Source organism: Thalia democratica, chromosome 2, assembly GCF_965202585.1.
Source record: "Thalia democratica chromosome 2, ktThaDemo2.hap1.1, whole genome shotgun sequence".
NCBI classification, from domain to species: Eukaryota; Metazoa; Chordata; class Thaliacea; order Salpida; family Salpidae; genus Thalia; species Thalia democratica.
In genome coordinates, this window is record NC_139166.1 from 67625932 (window position 1) to 67645973 (window position 20042).

The 20042-nt window shown below is 25.3% G+C and overlaps 1 protein-coding gene across 1 annotated transcript in view; it reads left to right on the top strand.

Moving 5' to 3' along the window:
• Window positions 1-2496: 2496 nt before the first annotated feature.
• LOC145829511 (splicing factor 45-like) overlaps window positions 2497-20042 on the top strand; it is a 38456-nt gene continuing 20910 nt past the window's right edge. The window contains exons 1-3 of the mRNA XM_082937332.1: window positions 2497-2621; window positions 6665-6763; window positions 8830-8987. Of these exons, the coding sequence (XP_082793458.1) occupies window positions 2529-2621; window positions 6665-6763; window positions 8830-8987 (350 nt within the window). The 5' untranslated portion in view covers window positions 2497-2528. The remainder of the gene's footprint in view (window positions 2622-6664; window positions 6764-8829; window positions 8988-20042) is intronic.

The window sequence follows — 20042 nt, forward strand, 5'->3', positions numbered from 1 at the left end:
ATGGTTGGTTTCAGAAGCTTTATTATATTATTATAATAATATTTCAGCTAAATCTCAAAATAACTGAAAAAATAAATTTATTTAAGAAAAATTAATATAATTATATAATATGCATAATCTAAATTACTGCACTATTTTATAGGTGGTGATAACGTTTAAAGCTTGTAATGTTCATAGCAAAAATTAAAACTTTTTTCCTAACTTATTTTGAAGTTCTTGGTTTTATAGTAAAAAATATCAGTACACAATAAACTTCTCACAAAGGTTCAACAACATAGCTACATCTTATGTAGTTTTACTTGCTATAAATAATTAACCTTTAATAATTTAATAATCCCCAGAAAATGTTTATTGTTGCAAGGGGTAGAGTTTGAGACTAAATTACTTTAATTTAAAGTAATTTCTAAATGACTTGCCACCTAAATTTTTTCAATTTTAAATAGCTCTTTTTGCTTTCAATTTTTTTTTATGATAAAAAAAAATCGAAAGCAAAAAAAGCTATTTAAAATTGAAAAAATTTAGGTGGCAAGTCATTTAGAAATTACTTTAAATATGAACAACTAGGTTGTGAAATATTCAGGCAAATCTTGACTTTTGTTTTCTATAGATGTCCTTTCAAATTTCAGGCTATTTTAATGATAACTGTTTTTGTTTTCTAGACATCAATTAAATCATCCTTAATCTAGAATGTGTGGAGTTAAGTGTGTGACAAATTAAGTAAACAAAAAAAATATTTATTATAACAACATAAAATCAAATTTTCACTGTTTTTGAGTTTTTAATAACTAGAGTATAAATAATATTTTGTCTTTTTTGATGCTTCATAGCTTTCAAATTTCTTGCAAAAGTCTTGTTTAATTGATTATAAGGTGAATGGTATTACTTTATATATAAACCCCTATTGCTTTAAAATTAAGATGTTTAGTGAAATTATATTATTGTACTATCATATTTGAACTTTTTGAAATTAAATAGATTTAATTTTTTATATGAAGTCCTAAAGCAGGGTTTCCCAAAGTGGGCCATGACAGATACTTAGGGGTCCATGAGGTCATAACTTGAAACTTTTACTAGAAATTCTGGAGTTGCTGATGGTGAGCAAAATAAAAAGGGCCATTTGAAAAAAAAGTTTGAGAAACCTTGTTCTAAAAGAAAATATCTTTGTAAAAATTGTCTTTTAGTTTACAAAATTTTTAAAGTTTTAAGGTTTTTAAATTTTTACTGTTCTTGAAAAATGAAAAAAAGAATTTTATGTATACTAAACTACCTCTACTAAAAAGTTCTAGTTATTTTTGTTTATAAATATTGTAAAAGAGTAAAATAATATTGTTTTAGCTATCTACCTAATTGATATATTTTCAAAGCTCTTACTAGTATTTTTAATTAAAACCTAGGATTCATTAAGTATTTTAAGTTAAGTAGTGTCAAAACAAAATAGAATATTTTTAGAAAAATAAATAAATATTGATTTATTTTATGATTTGAGGAAACCTTGAGTTTGGTTTGACCTAAATATAAAAAATAGTTCAATGTATAAAATATAAGTCACCTTTCACAATATAAATATAACTTATTTTTAATTTATAAACATGTTGCACACAAACCTAGTTTTAACTGCAGTTTTTCTGTAGATTAAAAATTTCTTAAAAGTTTATCTACACGTTTTTAGCTATATAGTAAGTTTTCAGAAAATTATACTTTATATTATTTTAATACTAAAAAGTTGGATCATAAAGAACTTTATATGTAACTTATTTTTAGTTATTTAAAAAATGTTCTAAATCTCAAAGACTGTTTGTAAAAATTAGGAGAACATAAATTTTTATATAATGGTCTATTTTACCTTTACAGTTTGTATATCAATAAGAAATATTTTTAACTCACTAATTTTGACTATTTCATTTCGAAATGACTTTGACTTTTGTTAAGCTGTAAAAAAATCTGGTAGCTGTGATAAAAAGTCTAAATTAAAAGACCAACTGAAAAAATAATAAGTGAGACTTGCTTTGGCCATGATATTTTCAACAAAAACTACTTATGTAACTTTACTCATAAGCCGAGCTAGTATCAAGATATTTTTTATGTTTAGATATTTTAACTTTGAATTTTTCTCGAGGGGACTTTAGTTGCATTTTAGAATTTTAAAATACAGAGAGCTTATCATAAGTTACATTATGCAAATTATTAAAATTGATACTAGATTTCTTCATATAAAATTTTTCTATGAAAAGTATTTGATTTACTTTTTTGAAATACATTTTCTATTTTTTGACCTTTAAATTTATACTTTCTCTAGAAGTTTGTAAGCTAAAGCTTTTCATCTGAAAATTTTTCTAAAATATTAGAATGTTTCAAAATTTACATAGTTATTCAAATATTTTTTAAACTGTGTATAATTAGGTTTTTGCTATAAGTAAAATTTTTTAAAGAATATTTATATTTATTATTTGTTTACAATTAATTTTATATCTTAAAAGGTTATAAACTTCATAAAACTTATAAAAAAGTTTTAAAATACAAAGATAAATATGTCTCTTTATGATGGACTTGGTGTGGACAACAACCAAAACAAAGTAAATAGCTGGACTCCAAGCTTTCAAATGCTCAAAACTCAATTGCAGGTTTGTTTTAATTTTTACTAATTCCAGTTCATTTTTTTAAACTATTCACAGTTGTACTCCCTGTATAAGATGCAGATTATTTTTTTTAATTCAAAAGTAGTTTATTAAGGGCATAGGGGGGAGAGGGGTAAAACACTTTTTTTGAAATTTGATCCTATTTTATATTAGTTCTATAAATGTAAATGCTTTTTACAGATTTTAAAAATTCAAAATAAATTTTGAGATATAGTCAATCAAAGTTGGGGGCAACAATAGGATCCTTATGGGAGGCGCAAAAAAAAACTGCAAATAACAAGAAATCACTAAAAATCTATCTTCTCCTACGTTTTTTGAGATAACTTCTTCAAATTTTAGGGAAAAGCTCCTTGCAATATTTAAAAAAATTTGTTAAAACAAAATTTAAAAGAAATTAAAAATAAAAATATTAAAATAAAAAACAAAGTAAAACTATTTTTTTTGTTTATTTTTTATATAAAATTTTTATTTTTTTATTTTCTAAAAATTCTTTCGAACAGAATTTTCTAAATATATTAAGGAACATTTCCTAAAACTTTAAGGTAGTTATCTCATAAAACGTAGGAGAAGATAGATTTTTAGTGATTGAGTCTATGTGCGCTGTTTTAGTTTGCGCTTCCCATAAGGAACCTATTGTTGCCTCCGACTTCGACCAGCTATATCTAAAATATTATTTTGAATTTTTAAAATCTGTGAAAAGCATCTTGTAGCTAAGTATAAACTATATAAAAAAGATCAAACTGTGAAAAGAGTGTATGACCCCCCTATGCCCTTAAGTAAAATGAACATTTTGCCAATTAGATTTTAATAATAAGACCCAAAGGAATTATTTTTTGTTTATTTTAAAATGTTTTTAGTTGCATCTAATAAAGTGTTATCTTTCATGTTACAAGAAAGAGAGAACAGTTATTAAATGTCAAATTTACATAATTTATAATTTGTTAGTTTCAGGGTTGCCACACACTCAGGGAACTCAGGGAATCTCAGGGAATTTTCAAACTGTAGAAAATCTCAGGGAAACTCAGGGAATCTCAGGGAAACTCAGGGAATTTTGGCATTTTTCTTTTAACTCAGGGAAACTCAGGGAAGTTTTGATTTTTTCTCTAAATTTCAGAGAAGTTTTTGAAAATCTCAGGGAAATTTTTTTCTAGATCTAGAATGAGGTTTAGTTAATCCAGTTTCAATATTTTGTTCAAAAGTAGTAATTTTTATTATTTAAGTGGTTATTTAGACCACAAGATGGTTAGAGTCAAAGCAGGTAGCTGACAGAGCCATTTTAATTTGGCCTAATGTTGTTAAAATGGTACAGTACTGGAAAAAACTGCCTGGTTACAAACAGCCATTAGGTCAAGATTTTATAACTATAAGCAATGCTATAAAGGATGATGTTGTGAAATTGAATTTTTTTAGCTTTGTTGCCTCAATTTTGGTTCCATATTTAACAAGCTATCAGGAAAACAGCCCAAGCATTCCTTTCATGTATGATGATATACAGAAGTTAGTATACAAGTTAATGAATATTGTTTTTACTACTTCTTTCATGGAAGCCCATTCAAATGGAAAAAAGCTACTTGAACTAAATAATGAGCATTTTCAAGATAAAAGTTTTCACAAAAAAGATGTAGAGTTAGGATGTGCTGCTTCTACTTTAATTCAAGATTTGCTAAATCGAGGTAAAGTTTCTAACATTTTTTTCAAGTCATTTCACAATGAATGTAAACTTTTTATATTTGCTATAATAATAAAAATTAAAACAAGAATGACTGTTGGTTTGAACTTTTTAAGAAGGGCTGCTGTTTTAAATCCGGCATGTCTAATTGGAATGGGTAGAGACCGTTGTGTCAGAAACTTTACAAGGTTGGTCCAACAACTTGTCAGCATGAAGATACTAAAAGCAAAAGAGGGTGATGACAGCATTAATCAATACATTGATTTGTTAAGTTCTTCTAACACTCAAATACTTTTTGAAAATTTTCTTAAAAAAAGTCACAGTTTAGACACCTTTTATTTTGACACACTCGATATCCCAAGCAAGTATAAAGATTTAACAAGAGTCCTTGAGGCTGTTTTTGTGCTTCACAATGGCTAGGCAAGTGTTGAACGGGGCTTTAGCTTAAATAAGGAAGTAATATCAACTAATATGGGAGAGATGACAATAAGGTCCCGAAGAATGATCAAAGATCATCTATATGCAAACAGTCTAGAACCAAGCACAGTTAAACTAAGTTCTGAATTGTTAAAATTTGTAAAATCTTCTAGGGCCCAATATTTGGCATATCTTGAGCAACAGCGCTTTGCTAAAAATGTTCCAAATAAAGGTGATACTTTGAGCAAGTTAGGAGAACAAAAAAGTAAACTTACAAAGATTGAGTTTTTGAAAACAGTTTTTTTATAAATTTAATGCAGAAGCATACACATACAACCTTACTTTTATTATTAAAGAAGAAAAATGACAATGAGGTATTAATAATTTGTGTTAGAAGAGAAAATTTTTTTTTTAAGATTTGAAAAATACTCAGGGAAACTCAGGGAAATTTAAGGTTACTCAGGGAAATTTTTGGTCACTCAGGGAAGATTTTTTGGCTCAAAGAGTGGCAACCCTGTAGTTTATTTCATACTTATTAAATAAAACTCAAAAATACTTTTCAAGCTTAATTTTATACATACTTTTTTAACTTGATTAACATTATCTAATGTTAGTTTAAGTATTGTTCACATTAAATAGTTATTGGTTTTATTTCTTTTAAGTTTTTGTTTCTATTAAATAGCCAAAAATTTTATCATTAAAAAAATCTTTTAAAAAACTAGTTGAATTGCTTTTTGATATATTTTCTACAATTTAAAAGTTTAAAAATGCATAAAGTAGCAAATGAGTTTTTAATTTAATGTTTTTATTCACTGTCATTCTAAAACATTGAAAAAAGATTAAACTATAACAAAAGTAAGTCTTCAATTATTTGTAGTGTTAGTTATTTGTCCTGGACAAGACATTAAAAGTTATTCAGACAGTGTGCAACTTGGTAACCCGAAAAGTTTTTTGTGGACCAGGTCCTAAGACCAAATATTTTAGTGTTTTATTTTTGACGTTAAATAGACTATATAGTGACATATCAACAAGTCAAAACTTAATACAGAAAAATTTAGCAAAAAATAAGCATATAGTTTGCTTAAACTGTTTATAATTATCAGTTAGTTTAAGCTAAAGTTTTTTTAAGGCAGCTAACTTAGTTATCAGGTTTAAAAACTTAGATTGAACAGTACTCAGTTGTAAGCTTAAAAATATTTTTATGTTTATGAGCAGTGAACACCAACATAAGTGTCTTAACTAAATTTTGTTTCACAGGCATCATTACTTTTATAAGTACAAAGTTTTTTTACACTTTTCATGTTAATATCAAAATTATTTTAAGCTGCAAAAATCCTATATCAAGATAAACAATAATATTTTTATTTTGTAAGCAGCTAGACCTAATTTAAATAAGCAGTTTTATTTTTATAAATAATTAAGGCTTAAATACATACTTGCTCTTTAATACTAAAGCTAAATAACTTTAAAAAGTGACTTTTTTAATCAAATCTATTTTTTTGAAATTTTAAATTAGGAAATTTTAAAACAAGGAGTAACAAAATATGTTAGTTTTTTATTTTTTTTTTAATTTTGTTTATTTTTCAATTTATTGTTAGGTTATATATGAAATTGAAACTCCCATTGGACTTCATTTTTTTTTAGTTTTGTAACTCAATCATTTAGAAAAAAAACCACATTCATAAAAGCATCAGACTTTCATTAGAAAATTGTTTTCAAATTAAGTTTTGAAAGCATAATGAATATTGTATCCAGTTTTTCCAGTAAAGTTTTCAACTATGTTTATACATTCTTGTCAAATAAAGCGTGTTTAACAAAGCAAAACTTGAGTATGAGCTAGAATTTTATTTTAATTAAATAATAGACAAAATATAAATTGTATTCAATGTTTTGTTTAAGTTTTCGATTAAATATAATTTTATTTTGTTTTATAATTTTCCAGGCAAAGAAAGCCACACTGACAAAAGCAAAAGCTGAACGGGCAAGAGTTTCAACAGTGGCGCCCGTGATGGACTTTGGTAAATCCAGGCAGGAGATTATTGTGAGTAAAAGTTGTTACTACTTACTTTTTATATTTGAATTAAGATATATATATAGTTTTGTTATGCGTATGTTAAGTCTGACAGTTGTTTTATAATGAAATTGGGTAAATATCTTTTATTATCATTTAAAATTTAAATATAAATATAATTTGATCTTTTTTATTTATTTCAATTATTGCAAATTTGTAAGTAAGTTTACAATTAAATACTTTTTATCTATCTTTTTAGTATACAGAACAGTTATTTTAGTTATGTTTTTAAACATAACATATTTTTTTAATGATCTTCAGTTTTGTTTGAGAATGCCTTTGTTGAATTTAATTTTTTATGATACAATTTTAATACAATTTCATCCTTATTTTTTTTTCTATATATATTAATGTATTTCATGCACTTTTCATAGCTTATGTGAAATAAACAAATATTATAATACGCTCCTTTAAGTAAGTTTATTAAATAAAACGTTTCTTAAAATTTACTTTTGACTTTTTAAAGTTTTGAGTTTCAAAGCTAAACGTGTTTTTAGACAGTTAAGAAATATCACTTGATATATACTCGATTTTCATACTTGATATAATACTTTTAAAATATATTTTTATAAAAAAATATTTTTAGATTTTAGATTTTTTAAAAAGTAACTTTATAACATTTCTGTAATAGTTTTTGTATGTACTTCTAATATTTTAAATAAGAATGGAAGTAATGTGTAACCTAAAAAATTTTTTGAATTGTTCTAATTTATTATGTAATAGTTGTATCTGTTTATTTTTTAATAGACTTGTAGTTTAAGACCACGAAAAAAAATCAACTGAAATCAAACAGGTATTTAAATTTACAATGATTATATTATAACTTTTAAATTAAACACATATCTTTGTACTTATAGTTGCTTTGCTTTTACTTTGAATTTAGTGGGTATACATTTTGAGTTTATATTATCCGCATGTTTTCTGGTTGTAATTGCGATAGTTTATTCAAGTTAATAAGCATTTGTATGTGTTTACCATGTTTTAATGATATAACTTCAGTAATAAAATGAAAGTATTAATTATAAATACAACTTAGTACTTTGAAACTTTGTTATGTTAACATTTTTTGTTTTATTTCTTTTACTTTGAAATTGTTTTACTTAAAAATTTAAATTTTTTAAAATATGTTCTATTGCAATGTTTTGAGTTTTTAGAAATATTATGTATGTTTTTAAATTGATCCAGTTTTTCTCAAGTTGTGCACCTGTATAATTCATTTTTAAAAATTGATTATGACCAATAGTCAAAACAATTTTCTAAAAAGCAAATATTTTATCTTAGCGCTGCATTAAAAATAATATTTTTGTTTTTTTTTATAAGTTTTGAGTAAGTAAAAAGTACATAACAGTAGTAATTCATCTAACAAGAATAAATTTCACTTGTTTATCGTGTGATTTATTCTGCACAGTTTTATAAAATATTGAGAGTTTTTAAAATAAATATTAAATAAATGGGCTTGCAATAATCCATTTTCACTTTTGAGCAGGGTGTGTTTTCTACTAAAATGAGTTGAAGTCAAGTTTAATGCGTATACATATACATTATTGGCCTTGAATAGATATTAAAAGTCCAATAACCAGAAGTTAAGATTCAGAGTTTTAAGTGTTAGGAGTTGCACAATGCACCTATAAGAGAGTAAAACTTAGATTCTCAATTGATGCTTATTTTTAAGTTTTTATTTTTTCATCAACTCGCAGTATGTACAATTTAAAACTGTTGCACTGTTTTTTATTACATAACAACAAATTTTACATTATTCATACATTATTCACGACGAGCTACCACAATCAAACTCAGTGTTTTTGGTAGCAGAAAATCTTTGAAAATAACTATAACATACTAAATATTAAAAAAAAAAACCATATTTTTTAACATAAAAAATAATATTAAAAAACATAAATTCATGTATAATTAACAGGCACATGGGGAACAACCACATAAAAAGATAATATAATACCTTCCCCACACACACACACGACAAGCTAGTTAGTAATTTAGACATGTTACAATAATTATTAATCTACTTATTTCAACAGACGCACGACGAACCACCGCAAACAAACAGTGTGTTCCTGGGAGGAGAGAGTTTGGAGAAGTTCACTGACGAGTACGATCCGTCGCATCCCAACGATTACGAGAAGATCTGCAAGAACAGGGATAAGGAGCAGAAGAGGATTGATGAGGAGAAAAACAGGTTTGTGTTTATATTGTGTTCGTGTTATTCAAAAGAATTAAGTTATGTTATAATACTATTAATTATATTCGTTTAATTAACTTTTTAATGTTTTGGTATACCGTAAAGAGACCAGGAAAGTTCAATTAAATCATATTAGAAATTCTAACTAAAAAAACCATATAATTTTTTTATACTTGAATTTTTAAAAGAAGTAATAAGGATTAGGCAAGGTTAATTTATTATTGATTTAACTTTATATTATTTTAGTATACCTTAAAGTGATCAGGAACACTCAATTTATTAAAACAAAAGTTCATAAAAACGCAGTATTTATTTTTTTCGTGCTTGCAACCCCTATAGTTTCATAAATACGAACTGTTATTTTTAACTACTAATTTTACTACAATATTTTCTTTTAACAACATCAAAATCAGTGAAGCTCAGTTAATCAACAGACAAAACAAAAAATTAAGGAATTTTTTTTTTGCATACTTGTAAGTGAGCCTTATATTGCAAGAGCAGGGATAAGAAAGCAAAGGAAATCTGAGGTTGAAGTTTAGTTCAGCATTTAGTCCAGGATTCCGTTAGCATGTCAGAAAACCAAGAAAATTAGTGGGGATAATCACTGGTTAAAACTAATTTTAACAAGTTTTAAGAATCCTGGTTTTCGAATAAGCTTTGTGAAGAGTAATTTTCAACTTACTTTAAGTAAAATTATGTCAGTGAAAATTAAGTTTATATTAATTTTGTTTACGCCGATACAAATCAAAACATTTTTTATAGCCTGTAATCAATTACAGCTAGTGACTAAAACTAAATTAGATCATGTTACAAATTATTAAACTTGCGTTTAAACTGCTTTGTGACGTAACGAGCTTTAATTCGTGAACGCTCACTCGTGCGTTCGGTATAAATTCAATGTAATTAACAACCCGAAATGATATCAAAGTATGCCAATTAATTTTAAGCCGTCAGTCAAACGGCTAATAATATATTACAATTTGCAGCTTATCGCTACGTTAATTAGTGTCACTTGCTGTAATTAACTGCTTTTGTACTAGTTGCTAATTTTAGTAAAGGCAGACAAAAGCTGTGAATTCTAAGTTTTTGTGGTGTACTATATTGTTCAAAGACATAGTTGCTGTTACTTTCGACTTTTGTAAATTTTACTTTGTAAAGGCAAAATGTAAATCTGAAAATTATGAAGACCGTTGTAAATATTCAAAGTTTGGGCATGTTATCAGGGTTGCCAAAAAAGCCTGGAATTTTGAATAAAAATCACTAAAAAACCTGGAATTCGAACAATTTTTACATGCTAAGTTAAGTAGTAAAGTATTAATTTGACACGAAAAATCTACCATATAAACAAAAGTTTCTTGTCTTCATCAAAATTTTTTTTAAATAAAAATACACATTTACAGTATCTTTACATTTTTGTTGCACAACTTAGCACAGTTTTTAACTTTAAACATAGCTTCAAACTAAAACCAAACCCAAAATCGTTTCCTTTTAAAATCTGGAAGAGTTTTAGAAAACCTGGATGAAATTTCTCAAAAAAATTTGGCAACCCTGTATTATTTAGTTCATGAATTTTTACACTAAACTTTTGCATTTCGTGTTGCAAAATGAATTTAATTTATACTTGGTACTTGAAATACTCACATGATTGCAGTGATCAAAAATTAAAAAGCTGTGAAATTTTAACGTTTATTTTCCATTTTAACTTTTTTTTTATCCCGTGTAGCAAAGACATTTATGCTTAATTCAAAATTTGAAAAATGCGAACTTAAACGGTAGGTTGTAATACTTTAAATTTAGAAATATTGTAACATAAAACGGGCTAAATTTAGTAGCTAGATTTTTACTGATAGGTATTTTTATTAGTATACTGTGTTACTTTTTTGACCATATTAGTTGTTAGTTGCACTTGAATATTGTTTTTAACTTTTTGCACTTAGAATTAGTAATTTTACTTATAAATATTGTGACCATCAGTTATGTCTAAAAACAATGAAAACCAAAAAGAAAAAAATAAGAATTTAAATGTTATATACTCTGCTGCTTAGTTCAATCAAAAATGAAAGAATATTTCAAAATTATTTTTATCTTTGATTGAAACTCCTATTAAATTTCTGATGATTATGCTTGACTACATTTTTTTTTTATTATATCTAGTTATATAAATTACTATTAAAGGTTAACAGGTTTAATAGTTTCAAACTGTTAAATGGATAAATGTAAACTCTAGCTTTTATTCCTCAATCTAAAACATAATAATTTATATTAACTTTATATTAATTATACAAAATAAACATTAACGAAATACCAAACTTTTTGACGTATACTTCCAACTTGTCACCCTACCCAATGAGACTAAATCATAACATTCAATGTTTATTCTTGATACCTGACTCGTTAAAATCTTGCTGGTTTTTTGCTACGAACATTTAAAAAATATCGTGTGGAGAACCTAAGAAAAAAAATCCACAGCGTTTTAAATAAGTTGTTAAATTTCTTTGTTCTTTTTTGGATTTTTGTCAAATATTGGTGGTTTCTTTGTTTTTTATTGTTAATAGTAGTTATAAGTTTTTATTTGTTTTTGTTCTAGTTATTGATTTAACTTTTTTTTTAAATATATATGGCTATTATTAATCCTCTAATTTTTTTTCAATTGTCAAAGTAATTGTCATTTCAATTGAATTGCAAATAAAAAATGTTGAAGTAATTCAACAAATCGTTCTAATTAATATTTCAAAAATGTCATAGAGAAGTTGTTCAAATGAATACAATTATTCTTTTCTGCTTAATTTTATTTTGATGGTTTCTTTGTTATTTTTATAATTCAGTTCAAAAACCATGACTTATTTTATTGCGTTTTGTATTAAGATTGTATTGTATTTATTACTAAATTACTAAGAACTTAGATAAATTTTCTGTCAATAAATAGTGTTGAAATAAACCCAACCCATCTTGTTTATATAATTTTTTTTCTCGAAATCCATAACTTAATTTACGTTACGCTTGGAAATTGTAGTGACGTAACTGGAATAAATCGCAAACACTGAAAATCTATTTTACTATTTAAAATACTAACGATTGAATAAACTTATCAGCAACATCATGGTCTACTGGTGCAATTTGTAAGCTGTAGAACTACAGCTATAATATCAATGATTTAAAACAATTTTGAAAAGCAATAAATATTTTATCAAAATAAAATCCAAACAAAAAGCATCTAATTTAGGTGGTCATTCATTGCCTAAGTATGTTTTAAGCTCAAATCATTAAATTCGAATAATCTTTATTCAAATAATTTTATTAGCTTACTTTCAGCAAAAGAAATAGTAATTTTAATAGCAGGATTTTACAGAAATATAAAATTTCGCAGATTTTGTTGCGTAACATTATGAATTTAAGTAGTTAATCTGCTTACAAATAATAATACAGCACTGCGAACTCGAAATAATTAATTTATATAAATATTAAAGAAAAAGTGGATTAGGTAATAATTGTCTTTAAAGCACTAAATAATTTTTTACAGGAATACAGGCTTGCTACTCGGACTATTTTTTATAATTTAAGTAACTTTTTAAGATGTAGCCCCTTGAATTATTTTACATTTATTTGTGTTTTCGGATTTTGAGATGAAATGTTGTTGTTTGTATTTTCATGTAACCGTATTACCATTATTTATTTTAAAATTCACATTAGTTGAACTATGAATAGTTAAGTCGTTGTTTAGTTATTTTACTGCATAACATTTGAAAAGTATGAAAAACTTTAAATTCTTTTCAATGTTTTTGAGTAAAGTTGTTAAATCTTACCTACGAATATTTATCCACTTTTAAAAAAATCTTTGATGGTTGTTCTGTTATTTTTTTTGTTAGCTGTCATTCAAAACTTTAGTTTTTGTTTTGAACCAGGAGTTATTCAATTCTCAAAAAAGTATCAATTTAATTTTTGCTTAAGTAGCTGTCATTATTAACAAGTCGTAAATAAATTGTTTAAGTTGAAAAATCGTTTAGTTGTTTAACTTTTTGATGAACATTTGTTAACGTAAACCAACATATCGTTCAAATTAATACACTTATCATTGAATTGTTTACCTCTATCATGAAAAACTGATGATTTTTACCCAACAACTCGTATTTCTTTTTTCATATTTTTTAAATCCATAACTTATTTTTGCGTTTTGTATTAAGATCTTATTGTCATTATTGTTCAATTACAAACAAAATTGCTCAAGTAAATCAAGAATATGCCATGAAAAGTTGATAAATTAAACACAACGGATCTTGTATTTTATGTTTGTTTTTTCAAAATTCATTATTAATTTTCGTTACGTTTGAAAGTTGTAGTGACGTATTTGAAATAAATCGCAAACACTGAACTACAATTTTAATATTTAAAGTACAAACGATTAGTTATGGATATATGAGATGTTCAATGCTCTGGTTATAATTTGTACGCTGTAGGAATGCAGCAATAAACACAAATGATAAACTTACAATTTAAAATAAACTTTAGCTAGCTTTCAAAATAAGATCAAAACAAAAAACATCTCGTTTAGATGGTCATTCATCGCCTTAAATATGTTTTATACCCAATCACTATATTCGGGCCTGTTTTTCTTAAATATTTGGTGTACATCTGAAATAGCGCTCTTATTTAAAAATAGTGATTGAAATTCTCGAATCAAAGTTAAAGGTGAAAAACTCAGGTTCTTTCAAATGGTATTTTTTCTAAATACCAGGGAAATTTTATAACTTAACTAAAGGTCGGCAAACAGCAGATTGCATTAAGATATATATATTTTTTGAATGTTATTGCCCATTTTTATGGTATTATATTTTAGGACTAGTTTTTTTTGTATATTATTTACTAAATATTGTTTAAAAGTAAGATGTTTTAAGAATATTAAGTTAGTACGTTTTATACTTTCTGTTCCCTTCATTTGATTCTCAATTTTTCTTAAAGTTTTCGTTTATTTTAGCTGGTTAAGTTGTTATTTGAATAAGTTTTCTTAGTATTTAATATCGAATAGCAGTAAAAAATTTCTATCTAAGCCTCATTAGTACTTTCTTTTTATTTTTCTCGATCATTTATGGTGATTGCATCTATTTTTGGTCACTGAGTTTTTTGTTTTAAAAAGTGACTATAGGATTAAATTCAAACTGTAAAAAAATAACTTCTTGATTAACTACTTATTTACTGACCTTTCTCGCAATCACAAGTTTCTGTCGAAAAAACGTTTACGTGTAGTTTTTTTTCATTCTTATTATTTAATTATTTTTTAGTGAGTAAAGTAGATAACAAATGAAACAAAATATTTTAATAATTTGTTCCTTTTCACGCAAATCTGATAATGGCTACAGTGGTTGATTAAACGCTTTGTATTTGTTTTACATCAAAACGATACAAACTGCCTTTTGAATTCGTAAAAATAATATATTTTTTACTTAAATTAAATGAAGTAAATTTATTAAAGAGTATGTCAATATCATTTGGTAGCAAAATTATTTTTGAATAATTAAATACTTATGTTAAAGTTATTCCATGACAAATACTGAGTTTTGGTTTTCAATTAATTATTTTTAAAGGAAGTTAAGCTTTTATAATTGAAAAATCCTACTACTCTGATCATAGATGCCATAAATTAGTTTTTTCTAAAAATTAACATGTTCTAAATATTATTATTCTGTTATATCTTAAATGAGTGATTTATAATTAAAAAAATTTTTTTTTTGGTTTGAAAAATTATTATTGCTTCAATGTTAGATGCTTTTTTAGTGCTGATACTAATTTGAAACCACAAACGTTAGAATTCTTTTTATAAATAAATTTTGAAGCGATGTATGCTGAACTCTATATTCCATGATCGAGTAACAATTTGTAAGCTGTTGGAATACAGCAAGAAAAATAAACATTGCAATAATTACTAAATTACCACTTTACGTCGATAAATTCAAAAAAAAAAGTTCACTTCTATTTAAGAAAAGTTGTTATGTCTCACCCGAGAGCTTTATTAGTTTTATTATTGATTAGTTTTCTGTTTATTTTAAATCCTTAACTTAATTTCATTAGTGTGAAGATCATAGTGACATAATTAATAAACTTCGCGAACATTTAAATATGCATGAAGATTACATAAAGACAAACAGATTCTGCGTTTTTACCTAATTCAAGGCCATTTCGGAATTGAATTAGTAAGTTGTCACAATACCGCACTAAACAACTTTAATTTTGAAAAACTCAAGCTAGTTATAAGTTTATCTAACAAAATAGGTCAGGCTAGACTTTATGACTTATACATGGTACACTGCAGACCCTATTCGAAGTGTTTTATACGTGATATGATAGTTTCGTATTTTATTTTAATTGTATTGTATTAATTTGTTTTGTAATATTTTCAGTTTAATATGCTTTACGAGTTTCTTTTTTTTGTTATTTCTAATTATATAACTTGTTATTTAAGATTAATAGGTGTTATAATTGCAAATTATTTAAAAGAAACATATAGACTCTAGTTTTTTTTTTCAATCGTAAACAAAGCAGAAACCTTTTCTGTTTAATCCAAACTTGTAACCCTATCTACTGAGACTCAATCACGATGTCAATATTTATTCGAAAAACTAACTTTTTAAAATCTAGCTCGTTATTGTATTTTTAAATAATCTATTTGTATTTTTTTCCGAAAAAGACCTGTTAAAAACAAAATAAAAAAGTTTTATTGATTTAGACTTGCTGTCACATTTGGGTCTTTGTTTTTAATATTTGTCTGTTATCAGTTTATGCTGAGTCTGTTTTTTTTGCTTTAAAACATGGTAACCAGGTTAAAATGGGGAAGATACCTTTTTGATTATAATTGGTTTAACTCGTTTATTTACTGAGCTCTTGCATAACAAATGGTCAATTAAAACACCTTTACATATAGTTTTTTATCAATCTTTTTTTTTAATAAATTTTTGTGAGAAAACACCATAATAAATGAAACAGAATGCAAGTTGTTCTCCATCACGAAATTATACTGTTGACGCTTTGTTTTTGTTTTGGTTTCAAAACAGTATGAGCTACATTTTACATTTGTACGAATAATGTTTTTTTTTCACTTTAAATGAAATAAGTTTATTAGATACCAATAGCACTAATCAAGGTAAATCAGTTAGCAAAATCAGTTTAAAGTTATGAAATATTTTTATTGAAGATATTCTATTACAAAAATGAAACATTTTTATTGTTTAGCATTGAAAATAGTGTTATAATAAAATTAGATCATTTATAATTGAAAATTACTAGTATTTCAAACCTAATTGCCAAAAATTAACTTTTTTTTTTGTAATTCTAGTTTTAAATGATATTTTCTCATACATTTAAATTGTCAATTCTTTTTTTTTTTTTGCAAAAAGTATAATATTTAAAACCACTTAATAAAAGCTTTATTCAATTATATTTTGCCACATTAAATTAACGTTTGGCTACAAATTAAAAACAATTTTCAACTATTGTTGAAAAAAAAATTTAAGTTAGTCTATTCTAAGTTTTTATAATTTTGTTATATCTCAAGTGAGTGATTTAAGGGATTTTTAATTTTTTAGTTTATTTGAAAAAATATTGCGTTATTGTTAGATGCTTTTTTGTGCTGATACTAATTTAAAACCACAACCGTTAGAATTCTTTTTATAAACAATAGTTAAAGCGATATATATGGAATTAGAATAAACCACAAACACTGAGATACAATTTTAATATATAAAATGATAACATTTGTAGTAAATTAGCATCTTCTGCACCATTAGCAATTGGTGAAATTTGTAAGCTGTAGTAATACAGCTGTAAATAACTATAATTAATAAAATACTAACGACTGCTAGAAATTATCAGCAATATCATTTGATTCAATTTTGTAAGCTGTTGTAAGACAGCTATAAGTATTCATTATTAAAATTGATTTTTACCATATAAGATGTTTAGTCGTTATTTAATTTTGTTAAATAATATACAATATTACTGCTTAACAAGTGCTAATTTTACTGCTTAAGTATGGAAAACTTTCAATTCTTTTCAATGTTTTTGAGTAAAATTGTTAAATCTTACCTACGAATACTTATCCACTTTTTTAAAAATCTTTGATGGTTATTCTGTAATTTTTTTGTTAGCTGTCATTCAAAACTTTAGTTTTTAATTTAAACCATGAATTATTCGATTCTTAAAAAAAATATTAGTATCAATTTAGCAGCTGTTAAAGTAGTTGTCATTATTAAGAAGTCGCAACTAAATTGTTAAAGTTTAAATAACGTTTAATTATCCACTATTCTATGGAAATTTCTTAAAGTAAACCAACACTTTGTTCGTATCAAAGCTTTTATCATTGAATTGTTTACCTATTTTATAAAAAGCTGTTGATTTTAACCAACAAGTTCTAATTCTTTTTTCATTTTTCTTAACTCCATAACTTTTTTTTTGTGTTTTGTATTAAGATCTTATTGTAATTATTATTCAATTACAAAGAAAATTGCTCAAGTAAATCAATAATTTGTACTGTAAAGTCAATAAATTAAACCTAACGGATCTTGTATTTTATTTTATATTTTTTCAAAATAATTTATTAATTTTTGTACGTTTGAAAATTGTAGTGACGTAACTGGAATAAATCGCAAACACTGAAATTCAACTTAAATATTTAAAGTATTAACAATTAGCATTTGCTGAAATTTGTAAGCTGTCGCAATACAGTTATGAAGAACTTTGTTTAAACGTAATTTTGAAAAGCTTTAGCTAGAGCTTTAAATAAGATTCAAACAAAAAACGTCTTCTTAATATTGTCATTTATTACTTTAAGTATATTTTAAGCTCAAATCACTTAAACACCCCATTTAGGTAGTCATTCACTGCCTTAAATATGTTTTATACTGAATCACTATATTCAGGCCTGTTTTCCATTAAATATTTGGTGTACATCTGAAATAGCGCTGTTATTTAAAAATGTTTTTGAAATTCTCCAATCAAAGTTTAAGGTTTTGAAAGCTTAGGTTCTTTCGAATTATACCTTTTCTAAATATCAGGGAAAATTTTATAACTTAACTAGAGGTCGGCAAATTGCAGATTGCATTAAAATATTTATTATTTTTGAATAATATTGTCCATTTTTATAGTCTTATCTTTTAGAACTAGTTTATTTGTATTTCTTACAATATTTGGTTAAAAGTAAGATGTTTAAAAAATATTAAGTAAGTACGTTTATATACTTCCTGTCCCCTTCCTTTGATTCATTTTTTTTAAAGTTTTTGTTTATTTCAGCTAGTTCAGTTATTATTTAAATAAGTTTTCCTAGTATGTGAATTCAAATAGCAGTAAATTTTTTTATCTTGTTCTGGTAACTACTTTCTTTATATTTCTCTCTTTCATTTATGCTGACTGCAGCTATTTTCAGTCACTGAGTCTGTTTTTTTGTTCTAAAATGTGGGAACAGGATCAAATTATAACTGGGAAAAATTAAATTTTTGATTACAAGAGATTTAAATCGTTTATTTACTGATCTTTCTTGCAATTAAAAACATGTTAATCAAAAAACCTTTACATATAGTTGGAGTTTTTGTAATGAAGATAAAGTTTTTATAATTAAAAACTGCTACTATTCTGAACTTAATTGCCATGTCTTTTCTTTTATTAAAAAGTATAAAATTTAAAACCTCTAGATTAATAAAAACTTCATTTAGTTAGATTTTGGTTAAAAATAAATAACTTTTGACTTCCGAAATTGTAACCAATTGACAACTATTGTTTAAGAAATAATTTTCACGGTTGTTGACATATTCCAAGTTTATTTAATTTTAATTTTGACATATCAAAAATGAGTGATTTAAGGGTTGTTTGAACTTTTTTTTGACTTGAAAAAATGCTATGCTGTATGATGTTGCGACGAAACTAATTTAAAACCACAAACGTTATTTTTTTTTATAATCAAATTTTGAAGCGTTTAAATATAACTAGAGGTTCCATGGATTAACATTAATTTGTAGGCTGTTAAAATGCAGCAATAAAAGTAAACATTGCAATGATTACTATATTAACACTTTGTGTCGATAGTCTCAAAAAAATTCACTTATATTTAAGAGAAGTTGCTATGTATTACACGAAAGCTTTTTTAGTTTTATTATTGATGAGTGTCCTAATTTTTTTAATCCATAATTTACTTTTAGCGTTTGAAAATTGTACTGACAGACTGACTGAGCTTTCTTGCAGTTAATAGTGGTCAGTCAAAACTAAAGTACTTATCAATTTTTAGTTGAATAATTTTTTTCAAGCGAAACATAATGTTTTAGTAAGTTCTTCATTATCACTAGATTCTGCTGTTGGCTATAGTATGTGATTAAACGCTTTGTTTTTTTTTTTACATCAAAACAATATAAACTGCATTTCCATATACTTGTAAAGTCTTTTTTTATCAAAAAAAAAGAATTTATTAAAAAGCGTACCAATAGCATTTGTTAGCAAATTCAATTTATAGTATTAAAATGTATTTTGAATTTATCCTATGACTAAATTAAATTTTAGTCTTCAATAAATATTTTTTAATGGAAATTGAGCTTTTATAATTGCAAATTTCTACTATTCCGAGCATAGTTGCTACGAATTAGTTTATTTTTTTTGTACATCTAGCGGTATTGAATGATATTTTCTCATACACTTAAATTTTCGTGTCTTTTTTTTCTTGGCATAAAGTTTAAGATTAAAAAATAAGCTTCATCTAGTTACATTTTGCTTTAAAACAAGTTACGTTTGGATACGAAGTTGTTACTAATTGACTTTAACAAAAAAGAACTTTAACCCACGTCCAACATATTCCAAGTTTATTTCAACAATTTTTGTTAAAATACATCAAAGTGGTTGATTTTAGAGTATTTTTTGAATTCAATTTTATTTGGAAAATGTATTGCGTCTGATGCTTTTTGTGACAGCACTAATTTTAAACCACAAACGTTAAAAAACACTTTTTTTTATAATTAAAGGTCGAAGCGTTGTAAATAGACCCAGGGCTTCCGTGTAACAAATTCAATTTAAAAACTGTCGAAA